This window comes from Wolffia australiana, chromosome 3 (assembly GCF_029677425.1).
Source record: "Wolffia australiana isolate 7733 chromosome 3, ASM2967742v1".
Lineage (NCBI taxonomy): Eukaryota > Viridiplantae > Streptophyta > Magnoliopsida > Alismatales > Araceae > Wolffia > Wolffia australiana.
In genome coordinates, this window is record NC_135837.1 from 5230281 (window position 1) to 5253810 (window position 23530).

General features: G+C 37.3%; 1 protein-coding gene and 1 pseudogene across 1 annotated transcript; one reads left to right on the forward strand and one right to left on the reverse strand.

Annotated features, from left to right (window-relative positions):
• Positions 1–7131: 7131 nt before the first annotated feature.
• On the reverse strand, positions 7132–8336 carry LOC144701531 (25S ribosomal RNA; annotated as a pseudogene).
• A 2733-nt stretch (positions 8337–11069) lies between these two features.
• LOC144700730 (uncharacterized) lies at positions 11070–11850 on the forward strand. Its single transcript, XM_078572214.1, has one exon. It carries the CDS (start codon positions 11173–11175, stop codon positions 11752–11754), a length of 582 nt encoding a protein of 193 aa, XP_078428340.1. The 5' UTR covers positions 11070–11172; the 3' UTR covers positions 11755–11850.
• The last annotated feature ends 11680 nt before the right edge of the window (positions 11851–23530 follow it).

The following is a 23530-nucleotide window of genomic DNA, read 5'->3' on the forward strand; positions in this document are numbered from 1 at the left end:
ATCTTCTAGCGTCCAAAAGCCCATTTCCATGTGAACCTCTATGAATTGGTATTAGACTAGTTAATGGCTCTAGTGGTACAATAAACTTTATTGGCCATCCAAATTATTGTCATTATTATCATATAGATTAATTGATCACACATCAATTAAACCCATTTGATAAGTTGAGTTTTCTAAACGTGATGTACCAAGAGACATCTCATGCTCTAAATGGTACAAAAGATTATATTGACTCACTCATGATACTTTCATATCAATTGGTTACTATATACACGTAGTCCTTCACCTAATTTGTCATCATACGATAATTTAAAGGTATGGTTAACTATCAGACCAGAAGTGTGCATCCAAATAAATCATAATGTGTTGAAAAGTCATGAGAGAAATCTTCTGTGATATTCCCCTCCATCTGGGAAAGGAATCCATCAGATTCCCTTGATTATTTACTAATACACAGGGCAATATTGACAAAAGTACAAAATACAGTAGCCAAAATACGTGTTGATTGAGTGGTCATTCTGCACATGGCAGGTAATTATTAAAATACAATGGTCCATGCACATTATATTTTTGGTATCTCAGGTCAAAGAAAAACTTATACATCAGTGACATGAGTTAACCTAATTGATATTATGGTATAATAATTTTCATGGATGGCTATGGGATTTGTCACACACAACATATGGGTCGGACTAGATAGCTCTATTCTGTCCAAATATTTTGGTGTCCCTCTTGAGTATCCTTTGACTAGGAATCTTTAGAATACATGCTTCAAAACTAGTCATCTTTGTGTATTATGATATCATCATAATTCTAAAAGTCAGGTCATTTATTTGTGAACTTCATCATAATCATCACAGATGCATTAAAATGAAGATGGAAATCGGTATAGAATATGTGATTGGCTGGTCCGCCACATATATTTCTGTTACAAGTTCTAGGATTATCACAGTCCTTGTACATGAACACCATTTTCAAGAGGTTTACAATGGAGATGCAGTCTAATTATCTGAGGATTCACCATAGTCTTCTGAAGCCAGATAAATAATGGAGAAAATATCATATGCTTAAATTATGGGATCCAACATTTACATAATGCTATTTACTAACCTGATTTTGCATTTAGTCTAAGTGTTACAAGTATATTTCAGGGAGACCCAAGAGAGGAACACTAGATAACAGTAAAATGTATCCTTAAAGCTTGAGGACTAATCATTTATTTCTAATTTATGGAGTAGAGGAGCTAAAACTTCAGGGTTACACTAACTTAGGTTTCTAGTTAGACCCAGATGATAGGAAATTGACATGTGGATTCTTAAAAAGAGGCCCATTATCTTGGAAGAGTTCTAAGCAGAGCACTAAAGTAGACTAGACACCAAAGGTGAATGTATAACAACATCCAACGCTGTTAAGGAATATTACGGTTGAGAAAATCCATCTCTGAATGTGGCGTTGTTTCTATGATCTTAGAATCTGTACATTTGTTGCGCCTGAACAATGGTCACTAGCATATGCAGAAGAGTGCCTTTATCATCAGAAGTACAATCACATTCTAATGCACTCTCACTTGATTAGAAAGGTTGATAGACATTTAGAAGCAGTCAAGGAAATCATGCTTTTTTATAATGTTTGGGCTCATTGAAATCAAAGTTAATTCATTATTACTTTCATGTGATGTTTATAATGAAGGGCTTCATTACATGCAATGCCTAAAGTGACCCACTTCTGGTCCCACATAATTGTCGTTGTCCTTGCACAACACCATGAATAGGTGATCAAATGTCATCAGCTCTAACAAAAGTTTGATTCTCTCTATTATTTTCTTTAAATAAAAAAATTCCATAAAATAAGGAAAAAATATTCACCATTTCTTAATTTTTCAAAATTTTAAATAAGATAAATTAAATTAGATTTCGGAAAAATATCTTTACTGATATCAATAACTTATCTCCATCTTGAATCAATCATTTCATGAAGCATACTAAGTCGGGAAATATAAGTTTTGGCATGAACTTATTTACTAAAAATGACTAATTGAACCATAAAATTATGTTCATCAATAATGCCAAAATTTTATAAGTTTTTAAGTATTAGATTCAGATTAAGATGATAAATTTGAAAAAAAACATAAGCATCATGACTTAATGTATAGTAAAGGAAGGTTCTGCACTAGTAGTATGGAAGTAGAAATAAAAAGCTTATAGTGGGAGGTTGGTGGAGTTATATGGTCATGAAGCAAATCACACTTTCATGTCAAATTTAAGTACATTGAATAAATCTTTTTCATCATTACTATTCGATGATTTAGTAAATTCATGCAATGACTTAGTGATTTATGATGAAGTCATAATATTGTTTTACTAGACCCTAAATATATACTCAGCATATTCTTATTGAATGAAATATCAGAAGTAATAGCATTATCTGATCTTACTTATATGATAGGTATGGCTGATCCTGTGGGCAGACAATGTCACAGTTGATTCTAAATATATAGTCTAAACATTCCTATTTATATCGAATGGATTCAATAGTGTAGGACACTAAAGAACAAATGGTGGGTTCTCTTTGATGAAATAATTCACTGAATTGATACGTCTGAATGTCTGAATGATATTATAACTAAACATGAATCAAGTTAAAGTGTTCTACAGTGTATACATGGTTTTTTGACATGAGACATCAAACACATCATATCCATGGATACATATGTTTTGACTACAACTTATGAGCCCCCAATTCACAGGATTCGACCTAATCTTAGCTTGGATGTAGCAAGAAGTACTTCTAGGTGATTGAGTAGCTAAAATGTGACATGCCACCCTTGGTATTGGAGGAGATTGAATTAATGAAGAATTCCTAGAGAAGGTTGTGGAGATTTTGGAGAATACATTATGCAATGATCCAATTTACTAATGAGTACTAATTGGAATGACAAATTAGCATTGGCCGTCTCACACAAATAAGATATTTCATATATATGTAATAAATGATGGTAAAGGTTTCATGAAAGAGTTTAGTTACTAATTTATACCTTATATGTCATGAGGTATAGCTGGGGAACCCATGGCCCATATACTTAACATGTTGATTTGGTTAAATGAATCCTTTATTAATTAGTCTATTTGCCAAGATATTTCATTAGTATACCTTCCCAAAAGGTAATATTGGGAAATTTAAGTTGTAAACTGGGTTGATGTGTTGGCTAGAATTTCACACACAAAAGGTCTATGTGCTTTGTCTAGAAGTAATAAGGACTTTTTTGAAAAGTCCTATTTAAGTATACATAGAGGCGCAACTAACAAGCCACAAATTAAGGTCAGAAATTGATGGGGGACCATGTAACTTCGAAGACCTTGTCGACCTGTTCGTCATGCGAACGCACATGCGCGATACCCAGCCTTCAGAGTACCCGGTCTCGTCAATGGCCCATAAAGGTTTGACGTTATCTTTCCTTGCATTTCCTTGTTTTGTAGGCCATGTATGTCGGCCACTTATTTGTTTGTTTTTGTTTATTCGCACGTGTCTGGACCGCTGTACGACTACACATTGCGCTTGTGTTAGCGCATGTGTGGGCGTATTCGTGTGCCTCTCTCTCTCCTATTAGGGGGCCCTAATAACTTTTAATTGGGCCTTTTTATCCTTTATTTGTAAGGGGGAAGGCCCATATTTTTCCCTTATAAAAAGTGGGCCCGCCCATAAGAAGAGAAGAGAAGAAGATTGAAAAAATGTGATTTCCAGCAATTTTTCCTGAGTTTTTAATGTTTTTTTAGTTTTTGTCATATTTACAAAACTACCACTGCGAAGTTAGGAGAGAGAAAGAAAACCCTAGAGTTCGCCGAAAACCGCCGCCGTAGCCGTCTTCACCAGAGTTCCGCCCACCACTCTTAAGGCTGCCCGCCGCATTGCGCCCACAGTGGCCGTCCAGAGGCCACCGCCTTGGTGGCCGATCTCAGGCCAGCCACCCCTACAGCTGATCGAGGCCACCGCGGCCCGCGGCCGTCCAAAAGCCACCGCCCGCCACCACCCAGAGTTCGCCACCACCGCCGACCATAGGCTGCTGCCCCACAACAGACTTAAGGCTGCCCTCCCAAAGGCCGCCCCTTGAGCGTTCTGCCACCACTCTCTCAGTCGTCTCCTGCCAACCCTACGGTTGCCACGGTTTCCCTTTGGACGCCCTCGCTGCCTTCCCCGTGGCCGTGCCTAGGTTGCCCACGTAGCCGCCCTTCGGTCGCCTCCTTCAGTCGCCTCCTTCAGCCGCCTCGCGGCCGCCCTTGAAGTTGCTTCTTCGGCCACCCCTCTGCTGCCCTGTTGCTCTCTTTCCACTGTTGCCGAAGAAGACATCTCCCGAGCCTACCGTTCCTGGTACGCTTCTCGATTCCCCTTTGGCGTTATATTATTACTTTCAGTGCCTCCGAATGTTTAGGATTCACGTTCTGAGGAGGCGGATTTCTTTCGGTACGTCCTTGGTTGAGACCTTCAAAGGCGTGAGAGCTCACACCGTCGGCTTTCAACCCAACGTCTGGATCATCGGGAGCCCAGTGGCATTCCCAGGTCTTGCTTGCCGTAGCCTAGTGGATGTTGGTGTATGTCGACGCCGAATTTATACTTCTCATCGATTTTATGGCCGCACTATCATTAACATGACATCATCATTACTCGCCTCCGCTATATGATATGATTGCACTTGCCCACCGTTTGGTGTAACACCAGCCGTTCGATCCTGAACCCGAGCGTGTTACATCATAAATGTTGCTTATAGATTTTAGTTTGTGCTACAATATTTAAAAATTTCTTTACAAGCATAGGAACAAGGTCTGAAGCCATAGAGAACAAGTAATGAATAAGTGATTTTTAAATTTAATTTTGATTGAAATGAAATATAATTTAATGAAATCAGACCAATGGAAAGTAATTCAAAATATTTGTAGAGAGGTGAGAAGTTATGAATCTTTATTAACCTAATTTATTCAAAATTTATATTATAATTTGAAAATTTATTAAATAGATTTATGATTAAAAATATGTATTAATTGGAATTAAAATACCATAGCCAACACTTTTAGACCATTGAGTGAGGGTCTACTGTGATGTATGTCAGTGGACTAGAATGGATGAAATATGTATTTCACTAACTGCAACATAGATGATGGCAGATACACTCTGACGAGTGACGAAGAGGGGCACGCAATGAAAATTTCATCACTATCTGTGTGATAGAGATAGAAGCCAATATGGACTGATGAGAAAAAGAGTTGAAGGTGGAATGCATGATTGTGAAAACATAGGCTATTGATGAAGATAACCTTAGAAGAAGAACAAAGACATGTGGTAGAAAAATTCAAGTGGTGCTTTCTCTTCATGAGTCTTGATTTTGAATGTGATACCTCCAATTATTTGCTCTTGAAAGCAAGAATAGACTCAAACGAGATTTTGAATGAGCCAATCACTCTTTAAATTGTAATTAAGAACAAAATACAATGGTACATTTTTATGAAGATGGGAGGTTCTATTTATAGATCCAAGATGGCGAATGGATAGAGTAGGTAAATATGGTTTGCCCTCACCATTTCAGCCCAAACACTTTTTTGATCCTTATATATCATCATTTGAATTTGTAGCAATCCAAGCCATGTGGTTTCCCTCTCCTCCATTTTATATGGCAGATTTCCAGTGTGGCAGCCTATTCTAGGAGTCTAAAATTCCAAATTTTCATTAAATAAATTTATAATTATTTTTTATTACTTATAAATTATATTTTGTGAATTTAAGATTTGAAATTTCTATAAACTACCATAAAGGCCATAAAAATCAGAAGATCATTCTCATATTATGATAATCCCTGAAAAATATTTAAAACAACATAAGAAATTAATGTCCAAAATTAGGTAAAAATACCATAAATATAGATAATCATATATCCATCCTAAAAGTTCAATAAATCATTTGAAACTTTCATAACATGCACTAATGATCATTTCAATGAAAATATGCACATAATATGCATGAAATTACCACTCAGAATAGCATGATATTTATGATTATCTGGCATCCATTTTCGTGCCCAAGTAAGTCAGACTGAAGCAGCCCTCTTTTCTTCTTTTATTCTCAATACTCTCACTCTGATGATGAGACTTGATGGTGAGTAGACCTACTAGATATTTAAGAAAATCTGTAGAAGCATAAGAGGGGATCCATTGTTGTATCGACCTTGTGGATACATTTAAAGGCTAGACACCTGAATTTCTTGAACACAATGTTTTACCGATAAATTCAAGTGTGGAATTAGTTCCCTACAAGTTGGTGTCATCATACATGGTTTTATAAATCAATATGAATTTTTTTTATATGTGCTGCATGAAACTTGATTTCAAGTGATCCATTAAAGCCCTAGTGCCCAACAAAAATTAGCTCCATCATATTAGATACCCAAGAAATAACTAAATATATGTTAGATGTGTCTAACTAAAAAATGGTGCTATAAGTGGCTAATTACAAATAGCCCAAATTTCAATCTTGAACTACTTTCTTGCATTTATTGTGGACATTTGAGACTAGAGTCAAGCTCAACAGGGTCTTCTTTCCCCGCTGATTCCGCCAAGCCCGTTCCCTTGGCTGTGGTTTCCCCGGATAGTAGACAGGGGAAAGTGGGAATCTCGTTAATCCATTCATGCGCCTCACTAATTAGATGACGAGGCATTTGGCTACCTTAAGAGAGTCATAGTTACTCCCGCCGTTTACCCGCGCTTGGTTGAATCTCTTCACTTTGACATTCAGAGCACTGGGCAGAAATCACATTGCGTGAGCATCCGCAGGGACCGTCGCAATGCTTTGTTTTAATTAAACAGTCAGATTCCCCTTGTCCGTACCAGTTCTGAGCCGACTGTTCGACGCACAGGGAAGGCCCCCGCTCCGGCCGCCCGCCGCGCCCGAAGCGCGGCGGCGCTGCGACGGAGGCCGCTCGGCCCATCCCCGGCCGGCGCGGCGACCGCTCGCCGTGCGAGCAGCTCGAGCAGTCCGCCGGCAGCCGACGGGTTCGGGACCGGGACCCCGGACCCAGTCCTCGAGCCAATCCTTCTCCAGAGGTTACGGATCCATTTTGCCGACTTCCCTTGCCTACATTCTTCCGTTGGCCAGAGGCTGTTCACCTCGGAGACCTGATGCGGTTATGAGTATGACTGGGCGTGGCGGCACTCGGTCCTCCGGATTTTCAAGGGCGCGAAGCGCGCGGATGCGCGCGGCGTGCAGCGCTCTTCCGGCGCTGGACCCTACCTCGGCGGAGCCGTTTCCAGGGTGGGCGGGCGTTAAACAGAAAAGATAACTCTTCCGGGGCCCCGCCGGCGTCTCCGGACTCCCGACGCCGCCATCAGCCGCCACGTCCGGTTCGGGAATTTTAACCCGATCCCCTTTGGCGCATGCGCGTATCACGCTGTCTGTCGGGCTTCCCGACCCTTAGGATCGACTAATCCATGTGCAAGTGCGTTCACATGGAACCTTTCCCCTCTTCGGCCTTCAAAGTTCTCATTTGAATATTTGCTACTACCACCGAGATCTGCACCGACGGCCGCTCTGCCCGGGCTCGTGTCCCAAGCTTCACGGCGGCCGCCGTGCCCTCCTACTCATCGGGGCCTGCCCGTCGCCCCGACAGCCGGGTGTGGGTCGCACGCTTCAGCGCCATCCATTTTCGGGGCTAGTCGATTCGGCAGGTGAGTTGTTACACACTCCTTAGCGAATTTCGACTTCCATGACCACCGTCCTGCTGTCTTAATCAACCAACACCCTTTGTGGGTTCTGGGTTAGCGCGCAGTTGGGCACCGTAACCCAGCTTCCGGTTCATCCCACATCGCCAGTTCTGCTTACCAAAAATGGCCCACTTGGAGCTCTCGATTCCGCGGCGCGGCTCACCGGAGCAGCTGCGCCGGTCCTACCTATTTAAAGTTTGAGAATAGGTCGAGGGCGTTGCGCCCCCGAGGCCTCTAATCATTGGCTTTACCCGATAGAACTCGAGCCCGAGCTCCAGCTATCCTGAGGGAAACTTCGGAGGGAACCAGCTACTAGATGGTTCGATTAGTCTTTCGCCCCTATACCCACGTCAGACGAACAATTTGCACGTCAGTATCGCCTCCACCAGAGTTTCCTCTGGCTTCGCCCCGCTCAGGCATAGTTCACCATCTTTCGGGTCCGGACGTCCGTGCTCCACTCGAACCCTTCTCAGAAGATCGGGGTCGGCCGGCGGTGCACCCCTTCCCCGAAGATCGGGGATCCCACCGGTCAGTTTCCTTGCGCCTACTGGGTTTCCGCGCCCGTCGACTTGCATGCACGTCGGACTCCTCGGTCCGTGTTTCAAGACGGGTCGGATGGGGAGCCCGCCGGCCGTCGCCTGGAGCGCACAGTGCCCCGAAGGGCACGCCGTGGGCGCGCGCTGCGTCCCCCGGTCGCCGCCGACGCCATCTCCGCGGGCGAACGATTCGCCCGGGCTTACTTATAATTGTAATTTTACATGGCCCCCAAATCCCTAGATGATATTTTTATCATTGGAATATGACTACTTCACAATAAATTCAAGTTTCTTGAATTTATTGTGAAGTATACAGGACAGGGACAAGGTGATGTTGTTGAGAAGGCTAATTTTCAGTAAGGGAGGCAGTGAAAGGAGACAGGACAGGGACCATCAAGGGAGATGGTTCCAATAAGATTGCCCAGAAAATGTATGATATGGTCCATAGAGGTATGGAAGAGAGAACAAATAACAGAACCATGAGGAGGATTTTCTACCAAATTATTAACATAATAATTGAGTAGAGAAAAATCAATTGACTTGCAATAAACTAATCCTAAGGGAAAAAAATTGACAGGATATTAAGTGAGTTACAATTTTTACTAGTGCAGGATAGTGCAAGAACGAACCTAGCGACCGACAAGTTTATGGAGTGGAAAATTGTAGGTTTAGTGGACATCTAATTCGTGATGGCATGTGGCATGCGCACACATGTTGATAAATATTATGATGGGTGTGTGAAGGGCACGCGGCTGGCATAAGGTGCCATGTGTTGTGTGCGGAAAATTAACTCTAGTGTACGGAGGGCAGGGATGAGTAGTGACACTATGTTAGACATGCAACTTCAGGGGCAACCAGGACTAATAAGACATGATGAGCTCATTTCATTAGATCACCAAGCATTTCATAAAATTGATCATAAGACATTTCATAAAATTTGGAAGAAAACTGAAGATGTCAGAAAAGGATCAATCTCATGGTTGAGAAAAAGTAATGAAATTTGATAATAGAGGAAATCAGGATATTTCTAGGTTTGTGGTATGGATGGGGGTGGACCTGGTTTTCAGTTGGCACTTTCAAGGATGAGGGATGTGCTGTCGGTTTCATGTCCTATAGACAACCCACTCCAATTTTTGTATACATCATAACTACTCTTCATGTATTTACCATCTTCATGCAAATCTAATCCCTTATCTACAGCTTAGACTTGAACATACTTCATATCTATTACTAAAGACTCTCTAAACAACTATTACTAAAAGTTTGATTAAATCAAGGAAATTATTTCAAATGATAATGTTTATAATTGAACTGTAAAAACTAATATGTACCTACCTAAATTGTCCATTGATGGTTTATATAGTCTTCTCTAAATGTTAAAAAATATGTTAACAGGTTGAAGTATTCAGAATAGCAACTCTAGAAAAAATTCGAATATTCGGAATAGCCAAGACCAAATTTTACTGTTGTTTTGGAAGAGCACATGTGATGGTAGTAATTATACTCTTTCAGTGTCAGAATGAATGCCTTGCTTGTTATTGTCAAGAAATTGCATGATATTTCAAATATATTTCTGTTATTATTTTATGAATTTGCCATGAATTTTCTTGTTTGAGTAAGACACAATATGCTTTTCCACTAAATTGATAAATTTCTTTGTAATATATGATTATTTTCCCTATTGGAGACAACATTGCAAGATAGATTATCACAGAAGATAGTCGTATTTAGTGTTGATGTCATGGTTTTTTTCTCTTGAACTTGTACATATTTATCAGCTCTTTTCTTTATGTGACATGATTAAATGCCATTATAAATTTCGAATTTTTTAATGTTTTTTATGTTTTACACCTCCTATTTTAGAATGATCTAAAATAGGTATTAAAAATGTTTTTTTATATAAAAATAATATCAATGCTTGTATTCACCATCAAAAAGTATTAAATTATATTCTTATACTAATGTGATATCCACACAAACTGCTCAGAAATATGTTTTCTTCATACAGAGGATAATGGAATGAGGTTTCTTCAAGTACAAGAATTGTATCACTGTCTGACTTTAAGATGGCCTTATATCCTATCATCTTGTACAGATGCCGTACGGAGATGATAAGAGTAAGGCCTAGAAATATTTATTTTTAGAACACGATATTGTTGACTGTGAATGAAGTTAAAAAAAAATCTTTAGGATCGGACACCTCAAGTCCGTATAGGTCACTGCTGACGTTTTCTTGCACTCTCTTCACCTCAATCTATTATTCTTTTACATCTAATTGTCAATGAAGTTATGAGCAATGACGCAATTCATAACCATATTTTATTTTACTGTGGCCAAATACAGATCACCAAATGGACTGAGACTTTCTATCAATCTCACTCCCCCTTCATCTCTTTCTTGATTTGACAGAAAGATATGGCCTTCTGAATACCGACAAAACTTGAAGAAAACTATGGGGGGATGAGTGTGTGCTTCGTCAACAATCTAACAAGGAAGCTTCCTTCTCTGGGACATGCCCCACTCGTATAAATAAATTAAAAAAACACTTGGGTACACATAATATTCAATATAGAAGCTTCTCTACCCATAATATATAAGTCATCCTTCACGTCACCTTCTCCCCATGAGCTGTCTTTTTTACCCAAGAGAAGGCCCAAAAACCTCCTATTCCTTTGACCTTCTAGTAGCCGGCAATTCTATATAACATCAATAAAAAAAACACTTGGGTACACATAATATATAATATAGAAGCTTCTCTCGCCATAATATATCAGTCATGAGCTATCTTACTTGCCAAAGAAGAAGGCCCAAAACCTCCCAATCCTTTGACCTTCTAGTAGCCTGCCTTTCTATATAACACCAGAAGAGGAGACCAAGTCCTTAGCACCGCTACAATGGCAGAAGACATGCCGAGCTTCAGACTATTGGCAAAGACGGAGGCTTTCGATCGGACGGCGGAGGAGCAGCGATCAGACCGCACCAACGGCGACGATGATTTCGAGTTCTGCTCTGTATCCAGCAACTCCTTCGAGGGGTTCAAGCAGGCGTGTTCTTCAACGGAGCAGGATCAGCCGTCGGATGTATCCGATGGCGGAATCCATGAAGATCCGACGGCGGGGAGGGCGTCTTCTGATTTGCATGGCGTGCCGTCTGATACGTACTGCGAGTACCCTCCGCCGAGGCTACGTAAGAAGAGCCGGTCGACGGGTACGTGCTCTATGAAGTGGGGTTTGAGCAGCCTTGTTCACTGCCGTAGCCATAGCCAAGGCAAGGAGAAGCTCGGCCTTCTCTCTAGCTCTGGCGACATGGAGAAGATCAAGAATCATACAAAGAAAAACTCAAAGATTAGATCTTCTGAGCTTGATTTGGGCACTGCCCATCGGATCTTTTACGCGGATAGAGCCCGGAATGTTGATGAACGGCGGAGATCGTTCCTTCCCTACAGGCAAGATCTTCTCTCCATCTTCGCCAGTTGAGCTCTCGGTGGTCATGATTTTAAGTCGTTTTCTGTAGAGGGAATGTACATCTTTGGGCTGCCGTTTCGAATGAAGAAATTTCTGATTATTGATTGATTGGATGATGGTCGTGTTGGTTTGTGGTGTGGGTTGGTTTGAAGTCGTAGGTTGCTTTATTTGTGACTTAAATCTGAGTGGGCAGTTTTATGATGTCGAAATTTGGGGGATTATAAATAATTGGTTTGTGATTTCATTGAATATTAGATTTCCAATTAGAAGGTACTTTTTCGGAAAAAAGTTGATATTAGAATCGTTTTGTTTAATTATCTTCAAAATAAATTTCGGATATTCTGCGAGAGAGAAGAGAGAAGAGAGAGAGAGACTGACGGAAGAAAGAAAGAGATTGAGGGTGGGAGATAGAGAGAGAGGGTACAGATAAAGAGAGGGAGGGAGACACAGACAGACAGAGAGAGAGAGAGAGAGAGAGAGAGAGAGGGAGAGACAGACAGAGAGAGAGTGAGAGAGAAAGAGAGAGAGGGAGACAGACAGAGAGAGAGTGAGAGAGGGGAGAGGAGAAACAGAGAGAGAATGAGGGAGGGAGAAAGAGAGAGGTAGAAAGAGAGAGAGGACAGATAGAGAGAGAGCGAGAGGGAGACACAGACAGAGATAGAAAGAGAGGGAGGAAGGGAGAGGGAGAGGTGGAGAGAGAGTGAGGGAGAGGGGGAGAGATGGATAGACACAAAGAAAGAGAGGGAGAGAGAGACAGAGACGCAGAGAGAGAGAGACAGAGAGAGAGGAGAGATAGAGACATAGAGAGAGAGAGAGAGACTGAGCGAGAGAAAGAGAAAAAGAGAGAAAGAGAGAGACTAAGCGAGAGAACGAGAAAAAGAGAGAGAGAGAGAGGCGACAGGGAGGCAGAGGAAGAAGACCTATAGAGAGAGAGAAAGAGAGGCTCACCGTAGAAAATGTGGGCTAGGAATGAGACGACTATCCCCGTAGCCGCCATCCACTCTAACGGAAAGTCATCCAGAAACCTTGAAGTAAATGGAAAAATGTGGTCAGCTTTAATCGTGGTGTTTCTTCTCTCTCTCCCATTTGACTTTTTTCATATCTCGAACGGCCAGAAGAGAGAGAGAGAGAGAGAGAGAGAGGAGACGGACAGGAGGGGAGAGAAAGATATGAGAGAAAGAGAGGGAGAGATGATTCGATGGAGAGATTGACAGATAGATGGATATTTAAGATAGATGAATGGGATTGATAGATTTCGTCTTCATCCGATTGTCTTGCAAGACTAGATATCAAGAGTGGATTGATGGATAGCTTCTTTTTCCGATTGTCTTGCAAGAGTGGATTGATGGATAGCTTCGTTGTCTGATTCTCTTGCAAGAGTGGATTGATGGATAGTTTCTTTATCTGATGATAGTGCAAGAGTGGATTCATGGATAGCTTCTTTACTGATTGTCTTGCAAGAGTGGATTGATGGATAGCTTATTTATCCAATTATATCGCAAGAGTGGATTTAGGGATAGCTTCTTTATCTGATGATCTTGCAAGAGAGGATTGATGGATAGGTTCTGTATCCGTTTGTCTTGCAAGAGCGGATATCAAGAGTGGATTGATGGATAACTTCTAAGTTAAGTCTACTGCAGTGGGAGCAGTCTGGGATGGATGACCTCCAGTGAAGTCCATCATCTTGGATGGAGGGTCCAGACGCCTAAATATGTTAACACATGTCAAATGAACACCCAGAAAAAAAATACACATGGTGAAGGAATCCCTCGAGAGGCTCAAGATTTTCTGGTTTTGGGGTGGGGTAATCCTAGATGGACATGGTTTGACCTGGAAAAATAAATGGTTCACGTTGCACAGTGCTCCTCTGGCTGGGTTTAAAAATGACCACTAAAAATGTTGGACCACATGACGCAGTGCGATAAAATAGAACCGGTAAAACTTGTCACAAGGAGGTCAAGTGCTCAGAATCAACACCATAACAACCATTTAATAAGGAGACAGATGAAACATCAACAAGGACAGAAAGCTACTCAAAGATAAAGACAGATCGATTGGGGAGCCTCATCCGCTATGGTGTAAGCATATGCTCAGTACTAGACTTGCCACCAAGGAGCATATTCTAAGCATGACATTCTAAGGGATGGGATTTTAAAAAAGGATACATGTACATATAAAGAGGCAGATAACTAGATTTACAGATTGATATATATATATATATATTAATTAGATTTATATATATACTGAGAGAGATAGAGGGAGATAAATATAAACGTAGAGAGAGGGAGAGTATTATAAATTGGGAGATGGAGAGAATTATAGATATTTAGAAAGAGGAGGTATGTAGAGATGTAAATATCCCAGATTGACAATTATTATTATATAATCTCAGACTCCGTTTAATTTTTTGTATTTTGTATTTAGGTGTGCACAAGGATATTTTCAAATGTTTTATGTCAGAATTTTTAGCTGAAAAGAATCGTAAACATATTAGAGATCAATGTGCAGCAAAAAAGCATAATACAAGAGTCGATTGAAAGTTTTTGAATAGCCTGAAAAGTAGAAAGCTCAAGAAAATGGAAATGCAGGACTGTAATCAATATACAAACTTTATACAATATTTGGTCATAATTGGTCATAGTCAAGTTAAAAAGTCACACATTTAACCTTGATGTCTCAAGAAACTTCTGATTATTTGTCAGACGTTTACTCAAATTTCACCATGGTGGAGTATATGGATTAAGGTTAGGTATATCTCTCAATATTTGACCAACTCATGAACTCCTAAGACCTGTTGAAAAAGAATTATGTATACTTGCAACAAAACTTAGAATTATGCTTTAGACCAACATATTTTTCACAAGGTCTTATCTTCTCATAGTTTCTAACCAAACAAAGAGAGAATTATATCACCAAATCACGACCCACACAGCCCAACAAATGCACATGTATCAATGTGGACATATAAGGTTAGAGGTGACTTACAAGATAGTCAGATTGATGGCAAAATAAAATGTAATCAACATATTATATAACTATCTAAACTATAAAGTTGCATATTAATGTTTGGGATTAAATGTAGAAAAGGCACAAAAATATAGCAGTTAGAATTTAATGTTAACACATAACGCTAGAAGATGGGATTGAACATAGCATTTAGAAGTGTAATTTTATTCTATCAAATTGTAAATAAATAAATATAAATATTTTGTACAAAACAATTACTTAACACGTATGACCTGCAAGCCAATCACGCATATGTTTGTTTGAGTTCATTTCAATGTTTCCTTGTTTACCCATCAAATTGATCAAAACCATGTAGTGCCGCACACCCATGTACCCTTATTTCACACAGAGAGGGTAGACTAATTATACTTTTTCCACGTGGTGGTTTGTACGAATAAAAATGGGAGATTTGGTGCAAAGTAAATATGTAATCATTGTTTAGCTAGCGTAATAATATTTTTAATTTTTTTACACATTTATAACCAGAATCAGATCATATTCTCACATTCTAGGAACATGATTGACATGAATGAACAGAAATATTGTAAAGGAAGATTTAAAATAAAATTCTTGTAATAGATCTGTGAAGCCCACGGCTCCAAGCACAATAATATAGATTGAGTTTGTGATTTCTCGGTTCCCGAAGTGAGACCTGTTGAGTTGCTCAGGTGTGTAGCTTCTAGGTGTATCTCCATGATCCCAAGACAGTTAATTTACTATTTATCTCAATGATCCCCATTATCTATCCAAAGTAGTTGTAATGTTATTCGAATTGCATCACGAGTATACAGGAACCACAAGGATAAGTGAAAAGAAGGATGGACAACTAAAGGTTTTGGCCTGGGTAAACTGCATTCAGGGCCTTCTATTATTTCTACTGAATAAGAATTTTTTCATGAGACTCCTAAACTTTAAGTATCTCTATCGACACCCAAAAAACCATTTATGTGTGGCGCTCTTGGATAATGTATCATTATATATTACTATATAGATTAACTAGTCATTAATTGATTTAACCCAATCGTTGTGCTGAATTTCCAGCCTGTGGAATTCCAAGTTAAACCTTGTTTTCTAGAAGAAACTAAGGGTATGTTCAAAAATCAAAACCTAAACAATCATCCATATTACTAATGGTCAACATTGAAAAATCATTGAATAAATCTTCTTTGATATTTCACTTCCTTAATATGCCTCCTTGAGGGTAGACAATCTCCTTTTGACCAATCAATTATTTTTGTAAACTTATTCATACACCTGAGCTAAGGTAATTTAGAATTCCATGAATAGGAATTCATATGTCATAGTCAAAGCAATACTGCACATCCATGATACAATTTTGATGTCTCAGGTTTGAGAATATTTACAAAAATGTGACATGAATCAATATGATTGACAGTTTAGTATAATAAAATTCAGGGATTCATTCATCTCAATTCACTGAATCTCTTTCCCCAAAGGCGACCCACTATCTATCATTAGTTTATTCACACTAATGTCTACCAAATCTTCCATACCTATCATGTGATTGAAACTAGATACTTCTATTATATTCATATATTATGTATATATCTAGACTGAATGTTTGAAAAGCCTAGTGATATTGGTAGTAGGTAGGGTTTGCCCAACCGATATCCGTCTGTCATCCGATATCGGACAACCGATATTCGAAAAAAAATCGGACGGTGCCGGATATCGGATATCGGACGATATCCGTCTCTGAGGGGTAGACATATATTGGTACCGGATACCGTATGTATAGGGACGCGACGGATACCAGATACAGGATATCGGTTTTTGATATCCGGATATCGGAACCGGTATCCGGATATCGGAACCAGTATCGACAGTAAAAATACAATTTTTATATCAATGTTTGACTTACGTACATTAGCATCACATGGTTTCAATCTATTTTAAATCTCAGTTAATATATAGAGTGTAAATTTTTTATTTTCTTCCATGTGGGATAACAGGATTCGAAGTGTAATGTACACTCAGAATCCCATTATCCCACACGGAAGAAATTAGAAACCTTTCTCGGTATATATTAAATGAGTCCGACTATACTTTAAATGGTAAAATGTTATTTTAATATATACTCGTCATATTTAATGGACATCATATATGTTTATTATTTAATACGTCGTCCCCAATAAATAGAAGTAAAAAGTTCTATTTTCTTCCATATGGGATAAAGGGATTCGGATTTTAACACCAAACCCGAATCCTGTTATCCCATATGGAAGAAATTAAAAATATTTGGCTGTATATATTAAATGAGATGTGTAAACAATAAAAAACCTCACTTACTACTCTCTTGCCCACATTAATCGCTGAAAACCTCACTTACTTTCTATGTGGATATCGAAAACCGATATCCACACCCGATATTCGATGTCGTTAGCCTCCCCCCTGAGACGCAGACAGATGCCGACATCGAGACAGATATCGATATCGGATATCGGCACTGTAGTAACCGATATCCGATATCTGGGTATCAAAAAGAACGGATACTGGAAATTGCCTTTCCGGTATCCGATACAGCATCCTTCCCGATACCGGCATCTGGTACCGGTATCGGGATGGGCGAACACTAGTAGTAGGATATCATCGTAATTCACTTACTCATTACATGTATTTATGGAATTTATTATAAGAATCACACATGCATTGTATAAATGAACATTGAACGATATATGGAATGTGTCATTGCCTTTCCAGTCACATATGTTTCCATCAGAAAAATATGATGGAAATCTGAATTGATTAACTTTTCAATTGAAAATATTAAATGTTTATAAATAAATAAATGGTTCTAAAAATATTTTTAGCAGTCTTAGATTTTATATGATTTTTTATTTATTTTACAGAAATATCATTGTACAGTTAATATATTTTAATGAAATATTAAAAATTAACCAATTTGTCATGCCAAAAATATTTGGAAAAATGACAACGAACAACTCTAATTGAGCACAGAGTTGGGGGCCCAAGATTTTAGAGCGGGAGAGGAATTTCAGACTTATCCAAAGTTTGGACAATTAGAGAAATAATTCTTAGAAATGAATGGGTGTCATCAAGATAGGGAAAAGAATTCTAAAAAATCCGTTAGAGAAAAATACAGTGATAGATTTTAAAGGAATTTGGATGATTTTTTAATAAAATTTTACGTAGAGGTTTTAAGGATTGGAAATAATTTTATAATAACATAGAGTCCAAAGATAAATAGAGAAAATAGAAGCAAAGAGAGTATATATGGATAGATAGAGGGTAAATTTTGTGACAAAATCGGATTTCTGGATCTCCATGTATTACATTTTTAATCAACGATGATCTGATCCATCAGATCTTCTTTATATCTTTCCCATGCAGCCACCAGTTTGATCAGGTTCTGTTATGTAATACGTTTGTGCCTTCATCCTCATTTCGTTCGTCATTCAAAGATCTGTTTCCATGTGTCCTTGACACTATAAAAGATACATATTCATAGCAAAACGTTAATCAGGTTTACTGTGCTTATTTCAGCACCATAATGGCATCATGTTCAAACAAATTTAATTTCACCACACTAAGGGATTTCACAGTAAACTGTGAAGCATTTATTTTTAAACAAATATTGGATTTTTTTGATTCAGCCATATGTCCTGACACGAATATATATAGATTTATTTAGATATATTTAGATATATTTAGATATATAAAAAATTAAGGTATTTATGGTAAATTACAGTGCCCTGAATACTCCATGTGTGAACCAAATGAATTGGACCACATGCCCTGAAAAAATAAAAAAAACATATTAATACATGCTGCAGTTATCACATAAAACTGCAAAAAACAATTTCATTCAATCATGTGTACACAAACCTACATTGCATTAGTATCTAAAAAAGATATTTTCATCATCACATATATCATTGTGAGGTTAAAATCATATGATTACTGCATTCATCACCTCACCATGATTTTTTCATCTTGATTCCATATTGATACTTTTACATATGATTGATGTGTCCTATCATTGGTAAAAAATAGGAGAAAGCAAAAGTGACACATGGCAAAACCCCATTAAACCATGATAAAATACTTATAAGATATTAAATCAGCTTTAAATTATAAATTTCAGCTTTTAAAATTAATTTTTCAATGTCCAAAGTCATAAACATTTTCAAACTAAAAAAATACTATTTTCTTTGTACTTATCATTAATAAAAATAATAAAGATATAGAACAATACCGAAAAATATATTATGTAACTTGTAAAGTAAAGTTTGAATGAATATTAGGTAAAAATAAAAAATATATATAAAAATACCGAAAAATTGATGTATCATACTTTAGATTAGTTTACTCAATCTTTACCTTGATCATACATGCCGATATGGTCTCCCATACGTCATGTCATAGTATTCTACTTCCTGGATCCTCACTCACTGACTTCCAGTCTATAAATAGGATCCAAATGTGTCAACCTTGTAATATATGTTTCATACCATCATTTTACTACTGAGATTGACCAAGGATCAATGTATACTCGCTCATAATTACGAGTCATCAATAACTCTGTCAATTGTGAGATCAAGCTTATTTTGTCTCTCCATTTCCTTAGCTTCAACATGGTTTCTCTTAGATGGTGAAAATTATCCTTTATATCATATCAATTATAATTTTAATCCATGATAATAACTCATAAAATTGAAATTATTTTGGTCCTGAAATTTCCATTTTAAATTTTAAATCGGCCCTGAAATTGTTCTGTTAATAAATATCTGTTATTAATATAAAAAACTGAAATTAGAATTTAAGAATCTTCAGGTAATAGTTTAGGATAAAATAGTAGCATATTCCATACTTACGTTTTAAATCGAATTATACAATTTCTTATCACAAATTGGAGTTGTGTTATGATATCAGACAAATGTATTTAATTTTAATAAAAAATTGATCTTCAACATTATCTCTTGATGTACGAGTTTCCTATTTCCTAAATTAAAACTCTTTATTTTCATAAATGAAATAATTATTTTCTCAAATAGTACTTTGTAACTCTAAATCCTATTCGCAATTCAACTTTTTCATTGATCATAAGATATCGAATAACTTAGCTCTATAAACTGAAGAGTAATTGATTTGAAAAAATCTCATTTATTGGCGTGGATGGATATCGTGTGGTTGTCAAACAATTTTATATTCTATAACATGTTTTAAGTTTACTGAAATAAATATGTATAAATTATTATTAATGTGTGATATTTATAATTAAGTCTCTGAATCCGTGAGGTCATAATCTAAACATTTCTTGTTGATGGATATTTGGGAAGGACATTGAACTATCCAGAAACAATAATACTATCTGATCCTAGTAATGTGATTAATATGGCTGATCCCATGATCATTAGTGTAAAAATGCTAAAGATAGATAGTGGGTGCCCATTAGGGAAAGATTTCACTGAATGGTATTATACCTATATGTCAATCAGGTTGATTCATGTCATTACCATATAAGTGGTTCTTAGAGTTGAGACACCAAAGACATATTTTGAATGGAAAACTATATTTTGATTGCGACTTGTGAGTCCCAAATCATGGTATTCAGATAAGTCTTAGCCCAGTTAGAGAAATAAGAAAACAAAAGTGATTGAGTTATAGAGATGGGATCATTTTCCCTCTGTATATGAGGAGATTGATTCAATGAAAGAGATGCCTTAAATCCCTAGCCATTGTCATGCAGATGTTGGAGAATATATTATCCAACAATCCATGTTACATATCAGCACTAACACCAATGACGGACTAGGGTTTGTTAGTTAAATATACACAAACTCATTTGGGAGTCTCACATGGATGAATTCATATATGTATATGTATATATATACAAATATATGTGTTGAAATCTATGATGATAAATGTTTCATGATGGATTTTATTTAATACCTTGTAACTTGTGAAGCATAAGGTATAGCTGGGAGCCCTTGCGCTAGAAACATAACATGTTCATTATGTTAAATGGATCATTGATTAATTAATATATTGATAAAGCTAATTAATAAGTTTTGCCAATATATATTGGGGCATCAAAGTTATTAACTGTATAGATATATGGTCCTAGAGGGTCATACGCATAAGATCTATAGACATGGGCTAATAGAAGTTAGTTATAATAGTTTGCATAAAAAGTTATAAATTGATTATACATTCATTTCCATATTTTGTTTCACAGAATTTTAATTCAGGAAGTCTATAAATTCACAAGAAGTTAACAAACATTACATTGACAAAAATAGATTGAGGAATCCATAATTTATTTTATTCATTTTTTATACTTATAAAAGGAGAGTAAAATATTTGTTTTGAAAAATATTCCAGATTGTTCATGATTGGTCATCTCAAACTTGTGTGCTGTTTACACTAAATGAAACAAAAAAAAATCTTGATTCTGATACATTGAGATTTATCGTTGAATACTAGTGACATAAGATTGTACACTGGTATTTCAATGTGAATATATTGTGACTCGTTCATCATTTGAATTATTATTATTTTTATTGAGACAAATCATAGTCGAATTTGTTTCTAGAGGTCAAGAGAAATCAATAAATTGAGATAGTGAAACTGATATTGAGTGTAAGAAACAAAAGATAGTGTAGTATTGAAGAATACTTTACCTATATTGAATGCTTCAGTTTATTTATGAATTACTACATCAAAGGAAATATAATAACTATTATTACAATACAATTGATACATTATTTTGTGATCAATTTACATAACGCGTTATATTTGGAAAATATTTCGTATTTATTTAGCTGGTGACACGAAACTAGTGTAGTGGTTGATTAAAGAGAAGTGTGCTTAATTCGTTAAAAATCGGGAAGCAGCTCGTGAAAAACTAGGAAGTGGCTCATTGTTAATGACGGGGCGACTTGTAAAGACTTAGGACCTGACTTCGCAGAGTCACATTGTTGACATGGAAAAGTCAATTGTTACAGATCTTACTTCTCTCCTCTACCCATCTTTATTGCTTTCCTTATCACTCTCTCTCCCCCAATTCTCTCTCTATCTCTGTATATTTATCTATTTATCCGTCTCTCTATGTCTATCTATCTATCTATCTATCTATCTATCTATGTCTATCTATCTATCTATCTATGTCTATCTATCTAATCTATCTATCTATCTATGTCTATCTATCTATCTATCTATCTATCTTTCTATCTATCTATCTATCTATCTTTCTTTCTTTCTTTCTTTCTATCTATCTATCTATCTATCTTTCTTTCTTTCTATCTATCTATCTATCTATCTATCTATATATCTATCTATCTATCTATCTATGTCTATCTATCTATGTCTATCTATTTATCTATCTATCTATCTTTCTAGCTATCTATCTATCTATCTTTCTATCTTTCTATCTATCTATCTCTATCTATATATCTATCTATCTTTTTTTTTATATAAACAAATTTCCATTGATATGAACTTGATAGTACATTGATTTGCATAGCCTAGTTGGCCGGAATATCATTGATGTGAGCATTCTTTTATGTATGAATATCGATTGGAGCATGTTTCTCTCTTTGCCCCTCCTCTTTTGATGCCTTGCAGATTTTTCCCCCTTTTTTCAAACCCGTCATCGCTTCAATGCTTTGGCCAGTTTTGTTTCTTCCACTATTTGTCACATTATCTTTCTTCCTCAGCTGCTTGAGATTCTTTTCGGTTGAAAGCCGTTTCTGCCCCCAACTTTTCTTTTTGGATGCTTCTTCGTTTTGATTTTTGTTCTTCCTCCCTTTCTTTGTCGTGTCTTGATTGTGGCAGTCAAGATTGTTCATAAGATCTTGAGACCTGCTTTCTTGCCTCACCTTCTGCCTGTCCAATCTTTGTCTTGCTGGATGACAGTGTCACTGGAGCATGTTGGCAAAACTTCTTCAGCAGGCGATTCTTATTGTGATTCCTTATATGAAAGTTCCTGCATTTGATTAAGAAAGTTTTTTAGCTCATTCAATATATGCAAGGAAAAAATAGAATTCATTAAATCACAATATGAGAAGGATGCTGACACATGTATTGTGTAATTGAAATTATGATAGGTTATGAGGAGTAGAGTTATGAGAAAATAGTCAAGCATTAGATCCAGTTTAGTTCTAATATGAAAATATAAAGGTTGACGTCCCCCAACTATACCTGTGATTTCCATACTCCTTCAATATCGAACCAAGACACAACTGAAGACTAGACATAACCACTATGGAAAAAAACTGGGACTCGCAATTCATATGACACAACATGGATTGTACCTGTTTACTGCCTAGAGTATACTCCTGTTCCCCCAAAGCCAGTTCCAGAGACAATTGAATTTGATGAGGGTTAGCGTCAACCATTTTTAAGGGGAAAAAGGATGTACTAATGAGAAAAGAGCTTGAACAAATTTGGATTTATATGGCTTGAAGGTGTTGCCCTTTGTGCTTGAGAATTGATCCACAAAATTTTGATGTAAGAGATCTTCTTTTTTCCTATTGTGTTTATATTTCAAGTTATGTTGTGTTGCTCCTTGGGCTTCTGATTCATCTTTGCCAATATCCTTTTGCTTGCTCGTTTAGCTTTGTCGTCTGTTATCCAATGACTTTTCCTTTACCCCCAAATCTGGCGTATTGGTTCCCCGGATCGCCTTCAACTGCACTGATCAAAGACTCCATGGAAACAAGCTTACACTATAACCAATAGACGATACAAAAACGGTGTATCAGATTTGAATAACAAGGCAGATTATTCTATAGTACTT